The sequence below is a fragment of the Rhynchophorus ferrugineus genome, unplaced genomic scaffold (genome assembly GCF_030347505.1).
Source record: "Rhynchophorus ferrugineus isolate W39M unplaced genomic scaffold, kcgeb_rfMv2 rfM2, whole genome shotgun sequence".
NCBI lineage: Eukaryota > Metazoa > Arthropoda > Insecta > Coleoptera > Curculionidae > Rhynchophorus > Rhynchophorus ferrugineus.
This window is the reverse complement of record NW_027472581.1, coordinates 5,916,585-5,934,483: the sequence shown is the minus strand read 5'-3', so window position 1 is coordinate 5,934,483 and position 17,899 is coordinate 5,916,585. Positions and strand designations below refer to the sequence as shown.

The 17,899-nt window shown below is 30.8% G+C and overlaps 4 protein-coding genes across 14 annotated transcripts in view; 3 read left to right on the top strand and 1 right to left on the bottom strand.

Annotated features, from left to right (window-relative positions):
• Eip93F (Ecdysone-induced protein 93F) overlaps positions 1–5,248 on the top strand; it is a 414,251-nt gene extending 409,003 nt beyond the window's left edge. For 10 of the 11 annotated variants that reach the window (XM_076394729.1, XM_076394723.1, XM_076394728.1 and 7 more), the window contains one exon: positions 146–4,224. In XM_076394729.1, coding sequence (XP_076250844.1) covers positions 146–218 — 73 coding nt within the window. In that variant the 3' untranslated portion in view covers positions 219–4,224. Of the gene's footprint in view, positions 1–145 lie in introns of all 11 variants that reach the window. The other variant, XM_076394732.1, reaches the window with a different exon arrangement.
• A 344-nt stretch (positions 5,249–5,592) lies between these two features.
• LOC143190465 (RCC1 domain-containing protein 1) lies at positions 5,593–7,909 on the bottom strand (the record flags this gene model as incomplete). Its single annotated transcript, XM_076394772.1, has 5 exons — positions 5,593–5,790; positions 5,915–6,109; positions 6,164–6,258; positions 6,309–6,569; positions 7,881–7,909. Coding segments are annotated over 5 exons (741 nt in total), but the record flags the coding sequence as incomplete, so codon positions are not given.
• On the top strand, positions 6,855–7,928 carry LOC143190461 (ADP-ribosylation factor-like protein 3). Its single transcript, XM_076394769.1, has 3 exons — positions 6,855–6,980; positions 7,217–7,477; positions 7,533–7,928. Exons 1-3 carry the CDS (start codon positions 6,978–6,980, stop codon positions 7,809–7,811), a joined length of 543 nt encoding a protein of 180 aa, XP_076250884.1. The 5' UTR covers positions 6,855–6,977; the 3' UTR covers positions 7,812–7,928.
• A 164-nt stretch (positions 7,929–8,092) lies between these two features.
• Positions 8,093–16,429, top strand: LOC143190440 (uncharacterized). The gene is made up of 6 exons (XM_076394717.1): positions 8,093–8,533; positions 8,587–9,855; positions 9,909–10,118; positions 10,731–10,974; positions 12,620–13,330; positions 14,604–16,429. Exons 1-6 carry the CDS (start codon positions 8,240–8,242, stop codon positions 16,346–16,348), a joined length of 4,473 nt encoding a protein of 1,490 aa, XP_076250832.1. The 5' UTR covers positions 8,093–8,239; the 3' UTR covers positions 16,349–16,429.
• The last annotated feature ends 1,470 nt before the right edge of the window (positions 16,430–17,899 follow it).

Below are 17,899 nucleotides of genomic sequence, written 5' to 3'. Positions count from 1 at the left end.
ACCTGTTAAAGTTTAAACGCAAAAAATTTAATTTTTCCAAATGTTTAGAGCAGAATTGGCCCATAAAATTATTCAAGATTAATTTATAAACAGATAATGTATCGTAATTTATATAAAATTTTTAACATTATTATGTCTCCTTTAGGAACGGTAGTGGATTGGCGAGTGAGTGTACAGCAAGAAGCAGTGCCTCTGATAATGACGCGCCACAAGACTGACATCTAACATTTCTAACAGAAAGGAATTTTTATTAATGAGATTTAATAGTACCACCCACCCGCCTGCCGCCATCATCATGGACCGGGCCACAGCGTGGTTGTAAGTTCAACACAAAAACCTCTACATGACGTGTTTGTTGATAATTCTTGTTTAATTTTTATCACATTATTTCCAAGTAGACTAGGTAGTTAATAAGCATCAAAGCAGTCTTCTATAAATTACTAGATGTTTCGATTATAAAAAATTATATATACTCATCGAATTTCTCTCATTCTCTGTGAACAGTTGAACAACACTCGCGTCACCTTCACCGGTCAAGACAGTCGAATAATCGTACACAATCACCTTTTGTTCTCTTAACGCATCCAAAAAAATCTCCGTTCGCATTGTTAACCTGTTCACAGCGGTCAAAAGTATTTAATCATTCGGTGTATTTGGCATGTAAAAAAAATTCTACTGTTATTAAATGTATTATCTGTGTCTTGACGTGTTGCATATACCTCGAAAAAATGTATAAAAACTCACCTTTCCATGTTCGCATAATGTAACATTGAGCTGCTTTGATGGCTAAAGAAAGAAGCTGATGATATATCGAAGACCTTTTTGGGGATATTCCCACAATTGAATGAAAAAAAATTATATCTATCTGTGATTTAATCAAAATTTTTGATGTATATTTTCTCTAAAAATATCTTAAATATTATTATATAAATTTAAAAAAAAAACAACTAGCAGTAGTTAATCGATATGAAAAATATTTGAATTTAATGTACTGGGGGAGTGATCGTGGCGGACTGAGACGCCACCATCAGTTTCCCACGTGATATATTTTTTTGTTTTTGTTTTGTTTTTTTGTTTTTTTTTTTCATATAACAATGAAGTGCAATTAGATGGTATATACATAATACATATATATTTACATCAATATTAATTAGTACATAAGATATATTAAAGTATATTATATATTTGAAAATGGAAGCTATTTTGTTCGAGAGATAAAAGATTGACTCCAGGTAGAGTTTAAAAAAATAATAATGCTTTATTCCCCCTTTTCAACAACCGTCAGATATTTACAACCAACCATAAACCGAACCGATACCGACAGTTAACTGGATCGCCATTGTGATTTTTCTAACAAAACACGGTCGATTTTTCAGTAACAGCTACTTACCAAAAACAAAACACCAAACCTGGCACCGCGCGAGCAAAATCGGCTTGAGCCCGATCGTTTTTGTCCGAAAAAACGCGATGGCTCCATTCAAACCAAACCAGATTTACAGATTAAACTCACACATATTTAAGTTGGACCAAATACTGCAGTATGTTGTATATATATTAAAAAAATGAAAAAAATGGTATGCTTTTCATACATATCTTTTGGCGGCTTAACTTGGTTTCCAAAAAGTCGGACAACTGTGAGTAGTTTTAGTGGACTTTGAGAATCAAAACACGGTCTTGCGGAGATCAAGTCATCCGCGCCAAACAAAAACATTCCAACCATATATGTGCCAGATTTTTTATTCACAAGATTAGCATTGAGATATAAATGATTTATTAAGAATATTTTAAAAAATGATCCAAGTTTGTGATCTCGGCCGCACCAAGGCCAACGCGAAAAAAAAAACAAGTAACCAGATCACGAGAAATGCATTTTTTTCTAAACATAAAATGTATTTTGTTTCGAGGCCAGCCGCTGGCTTACTGGTTCGTAGTTTTAAGGTTTTACAAAAAAAATCAAACCCTCTTTTAAATGTTTGTGTGTTTCACTTTTGCGCTTGCGATGCAAATTGACGTTTCGACATTCAAAAACAGCATTTTAGAACGTTGACGTGTTTCGTTGTTGTCAGTGTCGACATTTGTGACGTTGAATTTTCTGTTAGAACAAAAGAAAATTAAATTTTTGGCGGGCGCAGCCCGGACCAAGAATTTAATGAATTTAATTTTCGTTTTGTCCGATTTTCTATATGGGCTACGCCAGGGAAAATCTCTTTCGTGTTGTTAAACAGCTGTTTTTGAACTACATAAGTCCACAGGAAACTATTTGGCTTGTAGTAAACAGTGTACTATTTTGCAAATATAAACCGAAAAAGCAAGTGTGCCACTATTACGTGCAATTTGTTTTAAATAGTGTTACGAACTTGTTCTCTTCGTTCGTTTTTTTCTTGTTTCTATTTTTTCTTTCATATAATGTGATAAGTTGTTGCAACACCACACGATTTAATGTTTTTACACATGTGGTCCAAATTATTATAAATCCAACAATGTAAGAATAACCTTAAGAAGTATACGCGTAAATTTTTATATTTTTAACTACTTACTACAAAGTCTCCTTAATATATAATACATATATATACTTTGCTCGAAAACCATTGAAGCATTTACTGTGTTCCGAAAGTGTAATTTTATAGGAAGTTTTTATATTTTTTAAAAACTTTGTTGTTTTTTATCGATGCCTTTTTTAAAAAGGGATTTGAGATTTTTGTTGCAGATCGTCCGATTAGATCTGACGTCGGCCCGTTTAGATACTACAACATTCAAATATGATGTATATTTAGGGTATAACCTTTTAGTAATAGTTCATTTCAATAGTAACGTTATTTAGTGGAAATGGTTTTGTATTATATTTCAGTGATGTTACGGTCAGTGTATCTATTTTTCTTTTTATAACGACACGGCGACATCTAGATCTGATCGGACGAAGTTAAACTAATTTAGTTTATCTGCGTTAGGCTCCTCTCTCTCTCCCCCTAAAGTGTCAGTATTTTGTTTTTTTTTTAAACGTTAAAGGACCAATATCTAGGTTTTTAAGTTTATCATTCCACAATAGTTTCACGAATAAGACTTTTATAGTTTTTTCCTAAATATTTTTTTACTTACACATAATTTTAACGATTTTTTATATAACAATGTATTTGTTAATTAATTTTAGTTGTCTTAGTGTAGGAAACATTTTAATACTTAAGTTTTGCTTTAATATCTTGTAAATAGCACTCTTCAGCACACTGGCATTTGTGTGCCTGCTGAATTACAAATAAAAAAATTCTCGTATATAATTTTAAGCAGATTTCGGTTTTAGTTTGTGAAACAAATAATGTTTTATTTACAGCAACCATATTTAACAATAGCCGACTCCACAATTCCCCACATTTAACCACACTGATGAAGAGTAGTCGATTTTTAAAATAATCGCAAAAGTATAACGTTTCCGTTTCTTTATGTTGTATTTTCCCTTTTAGGACTCTTTTGTTTTGCATGGTGAAGTTGATTAATAAATAATTCGGATTCTGGTTGTTCCGTTGATTTTTTTTAGGTGCGTGTGTGTGTCATGTCAGCTTCACTTAATCGAAAAAGAGACAACACGTTACTCCGAGTTATTTTTCTTGTAGAATTTTTAACATACAGAGTGTATACTTAATAGTTGGTAGAATCAATATTGTCAGACTTGACATTTACAGTACAAGGTTAGGTTTATAGCCACAATATAGAATTTTTGTACATGAAACACTAATATGGTGATGGCACTTAACTAATGTAGTTATTTAAGAATACTTTACTTAGTACGTAATAGTAATGTAGCGCTTATATTTAGGATTCTCTAGACTCTTCATCATTGTGGTAGCATATACAGGTTCAAACTGAATACAATTCAACCGTGGCATATTTAAAAACCGATAACATTTTAAACGCACCCAGTATCGTACCAATAAATCGTAATAAAAATATTTCCGGAAGCAAAGGTTAGATTACCCCTAATGCATCATTGCTCAATGTCAAAAAATGTTGATTTTATATAGATCTCATAAAATTTAAATAGACAGTATTTAGAATATTTATTGGTAACGTGCTAGGTGCCCCATTAATTATATTTTAAATATTTGCAAAATAAAAGTATTTTACACTACATCAAAGTAATCAAAACCCTATATTCATTTTTATAAATATATTCACTATTTTCTCGTACCTGTTCATTGGTGCATATTTTACGTTAATTGCAAAAAAAACAAATCGATCATATTTTGTCTAGTCTAGATGTGGTAATGACGATTAGGATTGAATTAGAAAATATTATAACAAAAATGTGATTGGTGAATCATTGACCAAGACTGACTAATTTTCATAGGTATGCAAAAAATTAGATGGAAATTTACATCATTATTTCAACTAATATTATTTTAGAATAAAATATCATTTTGAAATATGCCATAGCTTCATGGAAAAAAAATCAACCACAGAAACACTCCGTAAAAATACCACAGACGCATCAGGGACCAAGAGAAAAATAGATAATTATTCATATCCAAGATTATCAGATGAAATAAAATGAAATAATATCAAAACAAAAATAGATATTTTTTAAAATTCACCAACAGATCTTTCTAAATGGTGCAATGATTTTATGTTTATCGAAACAAATATGAAATTGTACAGATTTTAAATTATATATATTTAATTATTTGACAATATTTACACTGAAATCATTTTTGGGTTTATATAAAATGATTTATGTGTTGTATGTCTCACATTAAAATTGTGACTATAAATTGCCTTTTAGCGTGAATATTATTATATTATATACAATGCACAATAATTGTTAGAGTCAATTAATTTAAACTACACTAAAACAAAATCCTGTTTTTATTTATTACTTTAACGCTAAAATCACAAGAAATATGATTACGACAATTGTTGTGCATCAAATATCAAAAATATGTTGTATTTTATTATGTAAAGGAAAAAAGGCATGGTATATCAATTTTTATCACTGAGTGTTCACTTGTGTAATAGCATGACTCTGGCTTTTTTCCTAAAAAATACAACTATCCTTGTTCGTAAATATCTGTGACTCATAAATTATAATGTTTTATTATGAAGTTAGTGTTTGAACAATTATTGCTTTGTGGGAAATTGTTATTTTCAGAAAATATTTTAAAACCACAAGAATAAAATTATACCAATACACATTGTATATTTATAATGTAATTCTGAAGTATACCAGTATTTATTATACTGTGGACTACATTACAATGTTTATAGTTGTTTGATTTCAAATACTTACCCTTATTTATCCTTAAATTCTAGTGACTCAGCACAAAATGTTCTCTCATTGTTGGGTGTTCAAAAATAAAATAGAGTTTCCTTTAAGACATTGTTCTTTTGACACAAACAGTGAATTTTTAACAAATAATAAAAATAAACAATTCAATTTTTTTTTAATTACATATAATTACCAAATTGTCATTTTTTTATTTTCATTCTTCTATTTATTTCTAATTAAGCTAGACCTACATACATTATTGTCTAAAAAACAGAAAATTTTAAAAAATAGAAAGAAGGAAATAAAAATCAACAAAAGAATAATTAGAAAACAGGAAGTAAAAATAAACAATATATATTTATTAATAATTACACTTTAGCGGCAAATTACAGCTGTATTCCATGATCCACAAACGATGTTATCTACAAATTCTTTAGAAAAATCAGAAATAAATATAAAATTGTAATAATTTTCTTCATCATGGTTCTTCAGTTGCTTGTATTTGTTCCAACCTGACCCACATAAATGATTATTTTCTGAAAAAAATAATAAAAAGCTATATATATTTAACAGTCCGTAATATCATATTTTAGTCAAATTATATGGAAACTAATTTACTTTCCATCAAAATAGATTGAAAATAAAATATGAGATATATACCTAATAATGCAATAGAGTGTCTGTTGCCACAGCTTACTTTCAGAACCTTTTTATCTAAATAACCTTGTATATCAACAACTTGAGGTGTAGCCATTACAGAAATATTTTGGCTAGAAAGTCCCAATTGACCATTCCCATTCCATCCCCACATATACAGATCTCCATCGAAACTAACCGCAGCTGAATGCCATCCACCTAAAATTTAAAACCAATTAGCGAAAGGTTACAATCAGCATTATGTTGGATTACCAGCAGCGATACATGTTATTTTAATACCAGCTAATGCTTCAATTAATTTTGGACAGTATTCTTCATCCAAATGCCCTAATCCTAACTGCCCACGACTGAAAACCAACTTAAACTCACTTTTTTCTTGACAATTATATTAACTTACCTACCTCTTCCAAAAGCGTAAACATTTCCTGAAGTATCAAGTAAAAGGCAATGCTCCCTTCCTATCTTTATATCAACTATATTTTTGTTTTCAAAATTAATTTTCTCTGGGATACTATATAACAAACCATTCTCTGTATAGGCAATGTTTAACTTCAAACCACAAGTCAATATTTTAATAGAATCAGAATTATCTTTAAATTTCGGTAATAATATCGGAGAGTCGGGGTTTGTTATTAAAAACTTATAGATCTGGTCAGAACTATCAACAATAATAACAAAGTTATCATTAGCTCCAATACATTTAATATCTTTTAAATTTTTAAAATTCAACATATTTTTCTCTAAATAGTTACACAAAAGCTTTACATTATTATTTGAGGACGTTGAAACTATTGAAAAGGTGTGGTTTATATCAAAATAATTTATATTATCATCTTCATATGTACATTCAAAATCTAGAATACACTTACTAGGCGCATTTAATTGATTATACAAATTAAAACCTTTACAGAATATTCGCATAGTATTGATTTCAACAGTTTAACTCAGTGATGTATTTATATTTGTCAACCAGTGTCAAGATAGGCAATATATTTGGAATTTGCTGATATTATTTTACTATTTTAGAACGTTTTTTAATTCTAATTAAAAATATATTTTATGCGATATGGTAAGTCAAATGTCGCGTAATAGATTGAAAAAAAAATTATTAGGATTATTTAAGTAAATAACTATTAAAATCACAAAAATTTGAAAAACCAGAGTTTGTTGTTATTCTGGAATCACTCGTTGTCAAGGAAACAAACATAACCTAACATTGAAATTAAAATATTTCATTATTTTTAAGCTATCAAAATTACTTTCTTCATTAATGACGTAGAGGTTATTAATTTTAAATGATTTTAGGGTCTTCTGTCTATTTTACGGAAATTGACTTCAAACCCCGATAGAGAGTTGAGGTTACTACTTTTGGGATTAGATAATGCAGGAAAAACTACAATTTTGAAAATATTAGCTTCGGAAGAAATTACCAATGTTACACCGACAGCTGGTTTTAACATTAAATCTGTGATCAGTGATGGCTTTAAATTAAACGTCTGGGATATTGGAGGCCAAAGAAAAATCCGTCCATATTGGAAAAACTATTTTGAAAACACTGATGTTTTGGTATACATCTACTTTGACTATATCATCATTTTGTCACTGACTTATTATATTTTAGATCTATGTAGTTGATTCAGCTGATAAAAAAAGATTGGAAGAAACTGGAATTGAGTTGTATGAATTGCTTAATGATGACAAATTAAGAAATGTTCCTCTCCTGGTGTATGCGAATAAACAGGATCTTCCTGATTCATTATTAGCATCTGATCTAGCCCAGGCATTAGGGTTACCATCTATAAAGGATAGAGCATGGCAAATACAAGCATGCACGGCATCAGAAGGCAGAGGTGTTCGTGAAGGAATGGAATGGGTTTGCAAGAATTTTAAATTAAAATAATTTAAACCCTTCCAATATTATTTTTGTATTTCGCTATAAAAGAACGTATTATTAGATATTAACACTTACATATTGAAACTTAGAAATATTACTAAATATACATATTTACAAAAATAATTAGTTTTTTATATATTTTGTTTATAACAGCGCACAATAAAATAACCAATATTTTATATGATGGGCATAAAGAAACTACTCTATAATTATGGAGCGCAGATAAGAAGATACTAATATTGCTTTCTTCTATTTACGTCAAAATTAAACGCTAACTTCATCTTAGTTCAGTAACGGGTATTTTTGAATATGACAGTTCGGCTTTTTAAATATTTCAAACATTGTAAATAATTAAGATTAAAATTAGTTTCACATTATTGAAAAAAATAGTAAAGGCAGTTTAGTATTTATTCGTACGTTGTTATAATTTTACTATGGAGAAGAGTGCATTTATAAAGAAAATTTATCACTATTCAAAAACAGGAGAATTTTTAAAAATTACAGAACAAATTAAGGATACCGAAATCAGTGAGGAAATTGCCTTAAATATTTTAATATATGCGGCTAATGCTTGTTGTGATTGCAAAAATGAACTGCACAAAATAAACGAGAAGCATTTATATGCATTGTTAAAACATGTTGCCCCCTGTATTAAAATGATAAAAGAAACCCAATTAGAGGCCTATTTGAAGACAATATTTCATATATTAAAAGTTTTAGTAGATAAGGTAAGTTTTTTATAATTAACACCTATTATAATAAACTGTATTTATGTTTTTAGGAAGATTACGAAAACGTTTCTAAAGTAAAGTTTGTTGTATTGCCTGTTTTCTTAAATGAATTTGTTTTGAAAGATATAAAAGAAGCAAAATATGTATATCAACAAATTGTAACAAAACTTTTTAATTCAATATATAATATTGCAAAGGTGAAGAACACAAATTACAATCCATTCCTCCTTGATATTATTAATATCATCTTACAAGCGAATATTAAGATCAATGATAATAAGAATACCTTAGCTTTAGCTCAAAAACTTTTATCTGCTATTGAATATTTGGGTCTGGAATCAGAAATGTTGGGAAAATTTTATATATTGGTAATTCAAGTGCTTGGTAAATCAGAATCAAGTGAAACTCAATATAGCCCTGAAGACTTGAAAATATATTTAGAAATGTTTTCACAGGTAATGTCTAGTTTGCTAAAAGTAAAGAAGTATGACTGTGCTGAGCAACTCGTATTAACTATTACAGAACATAGTTCTGATATAAAAGTTTTAATTTTACAAGAACTGTTTTCTATTGTGACTAATCTTTTTCCTTCCTGTTGTGAAAAACTATTATATAATTTAGCAAAGTGCAAGGACATAATTAAAAGTCTTAGTAAGCATGAAGATATATTTTTTGATATAGTAATATTGTTAGAGGAGCCTTTAGCTTACATATTAACAGATTATAGAAATGAATATGTCAATAAATGGCAAAACATATCAGCAAAAAGCTTTGATGCATTTTTAATATTCTTTAAAGAGTATGTATTAGAGAATTGGTTTGGGGAAAAAGGGGCGATTTTAACTGATAAAAAAGTGAAATCTATTTTAACAACTGGATGGCACATACACAAATTAGTATTGAACTATATAGAAAGCAATAAAGATTTAACCAAGCCAACGTACACATCAACTATAAAATGGCTAGAGTACTTTTTTCCCATCATTAAACAAACGAAAATTAATGGCAATGAGAAATGGGCAGATTATTATAAAACAGTTGTTCTTTACTTAAATAACATAGGAGTTGTTTTATACCAACAAAAGAATGTGTCGTATGTTCATTTTTATGAAGAAGTTATTAGAAGATGTATTGAGTTTGAAGACCTGAAACCAACAATAATAAAAGATAGTTTAATTGAAAAAGCATTCAATGTAATTTGTGAGATGTATTATAAAAATGGAGATTTTAAAAAATGTATGGCTATCGTAGCACTTTACAGCTTGTTATATTTAGAGTTCAATCCTAATATATTTCATTTCTGGTGGATCAAATCAAAGGTATGTATTCACATTAGATATACTTTCAATAAATGTTGATAATTTCTTGTTAGGTAAAAGCAAAACAAGATATGGCAATACAAATACAAACTTTACTAACGTCCTTAAAATTAAATGAAGTATTTTTAAGCAAAATTGTGGACACTAAACAATATTTAACTGAAGAAAGAAAACTTCAGCTGTTATCTTTTGAACTTGTGAACTATAAATTAACTTATAAGAGTAAAATACCCATCAAGGAAGCGTTCTGTCAACTTATTGAAGTAAGTAAGCATGTATATGTTCAATAAATTTTAGTATTCAATAAGAGATGCCGCTATTGTGTTCGTCGATTAAAACTATAATTTTAGTGTAATTCTAACTATAGAGAAAATCTCTCTGTGGTTGATCAAACTTACTCTAGGATTCTAACTTTTTAAAATAACAGCAAGTGTAAGTGTGCAAACATTCGGGAGAAAAAATTTAGTTTGCGTTAAAAGAAAATCAAGGCAATAGCTTATGCAAGTTAACATAGAAGTTGTTAAAATTGGTGAATTAAAACACTAGTTCTTAAAATTCCACCTCAACCGCCATATTTATCTCGCTCTGGCTTCTACTTCAAAACAATTTTTCTCATTCACACTTCAGGGATTGAATTTTTGTATTGAAAGATGATTAAAATAAGTGTACCGAAATTCAGGAAGAACTATATCTTCACTCAATGAAAAATTTTCAACGGCAATAAAACCATAAAAAATACTAAGTTTTTTAGTATTAACGGACCTATATACTCTTTTAATAAAAATTTTACACTATATTCAATATGTTTTTTCTTAATTTAACTTAAAACTTATGGAACAACAATACAAAGTGATTTATTCTGAATGAATATTTAGATTGCTGACACAGGGACGATTGCAAAAGCTGTGGTAACGGTGTTTGGCGATGGGGATATCACCCTTCACGATAATTTGCCAAACATATTTGATGGAGTAATGAAGAAAATCGAAGACAACACAGATGAGACAATACATTTAGATTGTCTTATGGCGCTGGCAGTTTTACAGTACTACCATTATAAAACAGTATCTAAGGAAATCGTTAAAAAAAGTACTGACGAGGTGGAAAAAAATCAAAAAGGTATTTTTTATAAAGCATTGTGTACAATGTACAAATAAGTTTTGAGAGGTTTACAAAAGAAGCGTTATCATATTGTAAAAATTAGTAGGGTGGGTGCATCAATAATAAACTGTTTAAGAGGCATTCTGAAATACAATTTGATGATGTAGCTTGATTTTTTGGTTTATAATTGGTATCATGCCCAAGAACATCAATAAGCAGTTTGTTTCCTACATAATGCTCATGTTGTTGAAAGGTTTTGAAAGATTTATGTTCAATTAGAGGTATACTATCATCAGGATTAAATTCCTTAGAATCCTAGTTTATCCTCCATAGTTTTATAAATTATTAAAAGCTTTCCAGTTTCTTACACTTTTGATTTCTTTAACTGCCTTCAAAGCTTTTTTCCTTTTCTTGATGTTTTCTTACCCTTTCACCCAAGAATTCTTGAATATTCAATATACAGATACAGTGAATGATGGAAGATTCCACCATCAAAACAGAATTCAAAAAAGAATTAAGATGACTTGTGGCTATTAGAATCAAGTAATAGTTGGTTTCAATTTATTGATAATTGTTTTATGGGAAGTTATATATTTTGGCATATTTCTCTTTAGTCAGTTTTTTGGTCAAATACTTTACAACTGAAAAATCATGAAAATGATCTTTCATTAGTTGGAAATAACAGTTTGTTACTCGAAAGAAGTATACGACAATTGATTTGAATGAAGATTTAAAGGGTCATATGGTATAAATAAAATAACGCTTTTTTATATGTATTAGGTGCTTGCATGTATTTTAATCACCTGTAAATATTGGTGATAATGCATAGTGTTAAGATGTAGGAGAGAAAAAAAGGTTGTAAATTAAATACAATTTATTTTCATGCTTGGTATTATAAAATTGTAAAATTTAACGACCTACTAATTGCTCGATGCGGTCATCTACGGTCTCCTTAGCCGCAGGTAGAGTATCCTGGATTAAATAATTTTTATATATAGCTTTCATAGAAATATTATATCGGTTTTATTCTACTAAAATCTTATCTGGTACTTGTTTACAATATTTAGTTACGGTGTCATCTATTTGGTTTACGTATAACTTGTGTGTTGATCTTCATAACTGTTTTGATATTCAAATGAATCTTCTTCCGCCTTTTCCTTTTTAAATTTCAAATATTTATCAATTATCATAAATTTATTACTCTTTATCTCTAACTTATAACAGCTGTCTTTACTAACTGAATGTAGCGCATCTACGCTAATAGTTTTGTTTTGAACCACCTTCATTTGACCGTTTGTTGGTTTTATTTCATTCAAATTATTCTGATCTTGCTTATAAATTCATACTGCGAGCGTCTGATTCCACCTGTAATTACTGAGATGTCTTATTAATTAATCTCGAGAAGTCTTGCGTTTTCTGCGCGATTCCTTTTGTACTCTTTCGATATTGAATTGACTTTGACTGAAAAAGCTGTCTGGTCGATTCAGTATCACTTGGCTTGCACAGAGTTTTGAAATGCTGAAAAAGTACGAAAATTACGGAAAATATTTTATACCAAGTTTTCTCAAATAGGTAATGTGAAAAAAATCAATAAAACATCAAAACTTATTTGTACATCCGATAATATATGACCAACTCACCATATAACTTTAAATTTTTTTAGTGATCAACACGGCCAGTGAGAGATTTGAGCCAGTACCTGCAGATCCTAACGATGTGTGCGATATTGTGACTGCATATGACAATCTTACGATAACGAAATTCTTAGAAGTGCTGAATAGTCTGATTAAAGCACTAAATAACATACAACTAATAGCAGGGGAGTCTCTATCACATGAATTTATTTCCAGTGCCGTCAACTTGTTGATCAAAATAGGGTTGGAGTTTCGTCTACACTGTTTCTCATTAAAGAGCTTGCAAGCATTTGAGCTTGGTTTCAAGTTAGCCAAGGAAGTAGCGGATTATGAACGACAACTATTATGCATCTCATTTTTAATAGAATCAGCTGACATTGAGAAAACTCTTATTAAGGAAATGATTTATACAGGGGACATGTTAGTAGGCGTACTGAAAGGAAACGACACCACTTACGATAAATCTCTGATTATATATTTCTTGAGTAAATGCAAAGTATTTTTATATAAAGATCGCCAGTCTGCGTTTGAAGCCTGGCAGAATGCTAGTGGGATGTTGGAAAAGCATAAGGATAATGATAATTTTGGATTCCTGCAAGCTGAACTGTATATTTTGGATTTTAAGTTGACGAAATCATGCCATTTTAGGGTTGGAGAACACGAAAAAAATCCAATGACCACTAAATTACATAATGCTTTAGACATTGTGTGTGATTTATCAAGAAAAGATGGAGTAGCAAGTAAGAGATTTATAGTTTAAGTTGAATGTGTTGATAATTTGTTGAATGAATGTAAGAATTACTTAGCACCATATGACATCGGATCATTTTTAACATCTTAACATCAGCCTCCTTGTTAATATTTCGTGTGTTTTTAACTTTCCTATTTCTACCTCCTCCAATAAAACCATCTACCATCAACTATTTAACCATCCAGGCTTTGTTCTTTCTATTTTTTTTTCTCCTGTGAATATTTATGTTATTATATAGTGTCTATCAAAAATTCGTAGTGTTTTTTCGTATAGATGATAATTGCGAATATTCCATTAAATACAGATTGCAGCGATAGTTGGAAATGTTACGTTCTTACAGTCTAAATATCGAAATTGGTGCCATAGAACTTTCTAACCACGTTTACATTTGAAAATAGAAATATAATGAAAAATTGTGCCATATTTTACAATATTATTACGATAAAGGTTAGTTCGCACTTAATTTTTTTCTGGTATTTTTGATGTCAAAGATAACTGACGCTGTAGTCGCCCAAACAGTGAAAAAGTTGATGAAATTCTTGAAGCAGTCCAGAAATATAACCATATCAGCAGTATCGAAATTTGGAATGAGCTAGGTATTGAGCACGATATTATTTTAAAATATTTACATAAACCTGGTTACAAAAAGAAGCTCATAAGCTAAACGCGAAAAAATGATAGATGGAATAAACATCTGCGATACTTTGTTCGTTTTCTGTTTCTGCTGGTCTTTTCTAACTCATAATTTTTTTTGTTTATTTTCATTCCTATTTTTTTACCTTCTCCTGTTAGTTTCTTATCTTTCAACATTTTTTTTCTTACATATAATATATTTTAGTATATATATTATACATTATATATAGAAAAATGTTTAATATACCATTTCTTTGTTTTACTCCATTTTTATAACCTCTTTTGTTTCTAATTTTTGTGACATTATACTGACTTTGGTTTGGGCCAGCGCCATTTTCATGATGCTCCTTGGTCTTATCTTCTCTCTATTACCTCCAATAGTTTGTCCCTATTAATGAACTCATTCATATATTAGAATATCAGATCAGTTTTTATTTTATATTCTTTTTTTTGTATTATTTATTTTAGATATAATTTTTTTAGTTTACTGTCTTGCTACGGAATATTAATATTCTATATATTGAAATTATCACTCACTTGCCCTCCATATTTTATGAGTTCCATACCTACTACAAAATGATATGTTATTGATTTTGAAAATTCATTATTTTAATAGTACTATTTTTTAGTGGGAACTCATGAGCGTTGTATACTCTTCGATACGGTATACGAACTGAATAAAATGTACCTGCTGATGCGTTTACCAAGAGACTTAAGGTGCTATTCGAAAAACTCTCTTGTTCTAACGCAGAAACTATTGTTACCAATGAAAAGCGTCCAGTTTCTAATATTACTGGCCCATTGTGACCTCTTAACGTGCCAGATCGATCACTGTAACGTTAAGTTAAACGGAATTAACGACATATTCTGCCTAGATCAGTTAAACGGAGATAACGAAGACGAGGAAGCAGAAGTGGACCAAGTTACTTGTGGTATCGTACATTTAGCACTGAACAGTAATGACTCGAATCAGCTTTCGCCGTTGTCCGAATATTTACCGCCAAAGTATTTCAAATTGCCCAGTTTTTTGGACCACGAAAAAGATTGCATGTGCTTTTTCTGCACATGTATCGAATACCATCAGCTGTTAATAGATAAATATCGTTTAGACGCATTGCTAAATATGCATCGAAACAATTGCGTATTAGCAACAAATTATATTAGGGGATCATTAAGGCTGCATAAAAAATTGAGAAATAATTATAGTCAGTACAGAGAAAAGATTAAAGGTTTAATATCAGACGATTTAATCCCAGATTTTGAGGATTATTTTTTGGAATCTTACGCAAATCTACTACATGATTATAGTTACCATTTGAGCAGAATATCGAGAACATCCGAAGCTTTAGATTTAAACACTCGTCTATTGAAAATGTTGGCACCACGGAAATTGGAGTTTGTTCACCTATATAGTGATACCTTGTTACAGAGAATAAGTTATGTCACTCACGAATCCCCAGTAAAGTCTGAAAATAATGTAAACTTAGGAGTAACATCTACCGAAAATGCTTCTTTAACTACCACACCCAAAGATAAGAAAAATGCAGTGACAGTAAAAATTAATAGTTCCTATAATGTTTCACCACCCAAGCAGAACATGAAAAATAAGACGGCTTTGTTTAAATCTCCTGCCGAAGCACCCAATGGCACTAATGCTCCTAACGAAAACACCACACCAACGAAAACTGTCAAGAATCCAGGCGATTTTCAGTTTGAGGTACCTAAAACTAAAGGAAAGAAGAAACACGTTCAGTTGTTTGAAACTCCTGTTCAAAGTTATATGCAGACTCCAAAGATCAATATATTTATGGAAGATACGCCATCAATGGCTAACGGACGTCGGAGTAGAAGACAAACGGTCAATAACAAGAAGTCGAAGGAGGAGAACAGCGAAGAAAATGCGAAAAAGATGACGAGACTCACTAGAAGTTCTAGAGCTCTCATAATCGAGGATAACGGAACAAAAGTTAACTCAGATACGGAAGAGAATCAACCGTCTAATACCGCTTCAGTACACCAACCGATCATATCGAAAACCACACGAACGAGAGGTCAAGTGTTGGCCCAGAAAATAAGGGAATCTAACATTCAGATTGAGACTACCAATAATTTGAAGAAAAATCTGACCGCCAACATATTGAATGATAAAATTAAGCTTGTAACTCGCTCAAGATCAGTAGCAAAACATGGGAATGAAGATTCCTGCACGTCGGGTAGTCCTGAACATGATTCTCTGAATGCCAGATCGAAGATGTTGGTCGAGAAGTTGAAAAAATCAGGTGTTAAAAATCGAGATGGTGCATCCCAAAATTCTACTACCAAAACGGACGAAAAAGGGATCAAAGTCAAGAAAAATTTACTAAGAGAATTTTAATTAGAAACTACAGAGGAACGTATTTTTATAATAAATGTATATATTTTAGTATATTATTGTTAATAAATTATTTTAATTCAAGATGTAATTTTTATTAACCTGTCTAAAATAACTTCGTAACATACTTAAATATAAATTATGAGAACTATTACTGACTTGAGAAGGTAGGTCCGCTAAAGTGTTTTATCTTTACTTTCATTCGGGGATTATACGAATAAGAGATAAATTGAAAAGTCCCCGGCCTGGCACGTAGATGGCGCTACTAATAGAATTAAATCCATATGTTTTTTAGTTAGTCTTAACCATCAAAAGATGCGTGTATAAATTTAACAGCTATTGGATCATTAGTTTATGAAGTATAGCTTTTTGAATGAAGTAACTTTTATTATTGTGAAAAAAAGGATAAAAAGGAATTTCGCGTGTTGATAAAATATTGCTTTTTGAAAGGAAAAAATACAGTTGAAACCAAAACTTGGCTTGATACCGAGTTTTCGGACACTGCCCCAGGAAAATCAACCATCAAGGATTGGTGTGCTAAGTTTAGACGTGGTGAAATGAGCACCGAAAACGGTGAACGCAGTGGACACCCAAAAGAGGTTATTACCGACGAAAACATTTAAAAAATCCACAAAATGATTTTGAGTAACCGTAAATTGAAAGTGAATGAAATAGCAGATACTCTAAAGAGATCTCTAGATAAGAGATACTTTACATCATATCATTCACGAATATTTGGGTATGAGAAAGTTCTGTGCAAAGTGTGTGCAGCGTGTCAATTTTGACCAAAAACAACGAGTTGATGATTCGGAGCAGTGTTTGAAGATAATCAAGCGTAATAAACCCGAGCTTTTGCGTCGTCGATATGTGACAATGTATGAAACATGGCTGCATCATTTCACTCTGAAGTCCAATCGACAGTCATCCGAGAGGAGTGCACACGATAAACCCACGCCAAAGCGTAGGAAAACGCAACAGTCGGTTGGCAAGTTTATGGCATATGTATTTTGGGACGCGCATGGAATAATTTTCATTGACTACCTTGAAAAAGGAAGGACCATCAACAGTGACTATTACATAGCGTTATTGGACATTTGAAGGGGGAAATCGCCGAAAAACGGCCGCGTTCGAAGAAAAAGAAAGTGCTGCTTCACCAAGTCAATGCACCATGCCGCAAAACCATGAATTGGGCTTAGAATTGCTTTCTCATCTACCGTATTCTCCAGACCTGGCTCCCAGCGACTATTTCCTGTTCTCAGATCTCAAAAGAATGCTCGCTGGGAAGAAATTTTCGTGGAATAAAGAGAACTGAGGCTGAAGCAAAGGACAAATCCTACTACAAAAATGGTATCGAAAAGTTGGAGGATCACTGGAATCAGTGTATCACACTTGAAGGGAATTATGTTGAATAAAAAAACCTAATTTTGCCAAAAAATGTGTTTTACTATGATAGGCCGAGGACTTTTCAATTGACCTGTTATTTGCGTGAAATCATAATTTTCGTTCATCAGACCACCAGCTTTATCGCAATTAATCAATTTTTCATTACATATA

Excerpts from the sequence above, each read along its gene's own strand:
- LOC143190461 (XM_076394769.1), top strand. Across the intron at positions 7,478-7,532 it reads TTGAAAACACTGATGTTTTG|ATCTATGTAGTTGATTCAGC; the intron begins GTATACATCTAC and ends ATTATATTTTAG.
- LOC143190440 (XM_076394717.1), top strand. The coding sequence starts at position 8,240 with ATGGAGAAGAGTGCATTTATAAAGAAAATTTATCACTATTCAAAAACA. Across the intron at positions 8,534-8,586 it reads TAAAAGTTTTAGTAGATAAG|GAAGATTACGAAAACGTTTC; the intron begins GTAAGTTTTTTA and ends TTATGTTTTTAG. Across the intron at positions 9,856-9,908 it reads TCTGGTGGATCAAATCAAAG|GTAAAAGCAAAACAAGATAT; the intron begins GTATGTATTCAC and ends ATTTCTTGTTAG.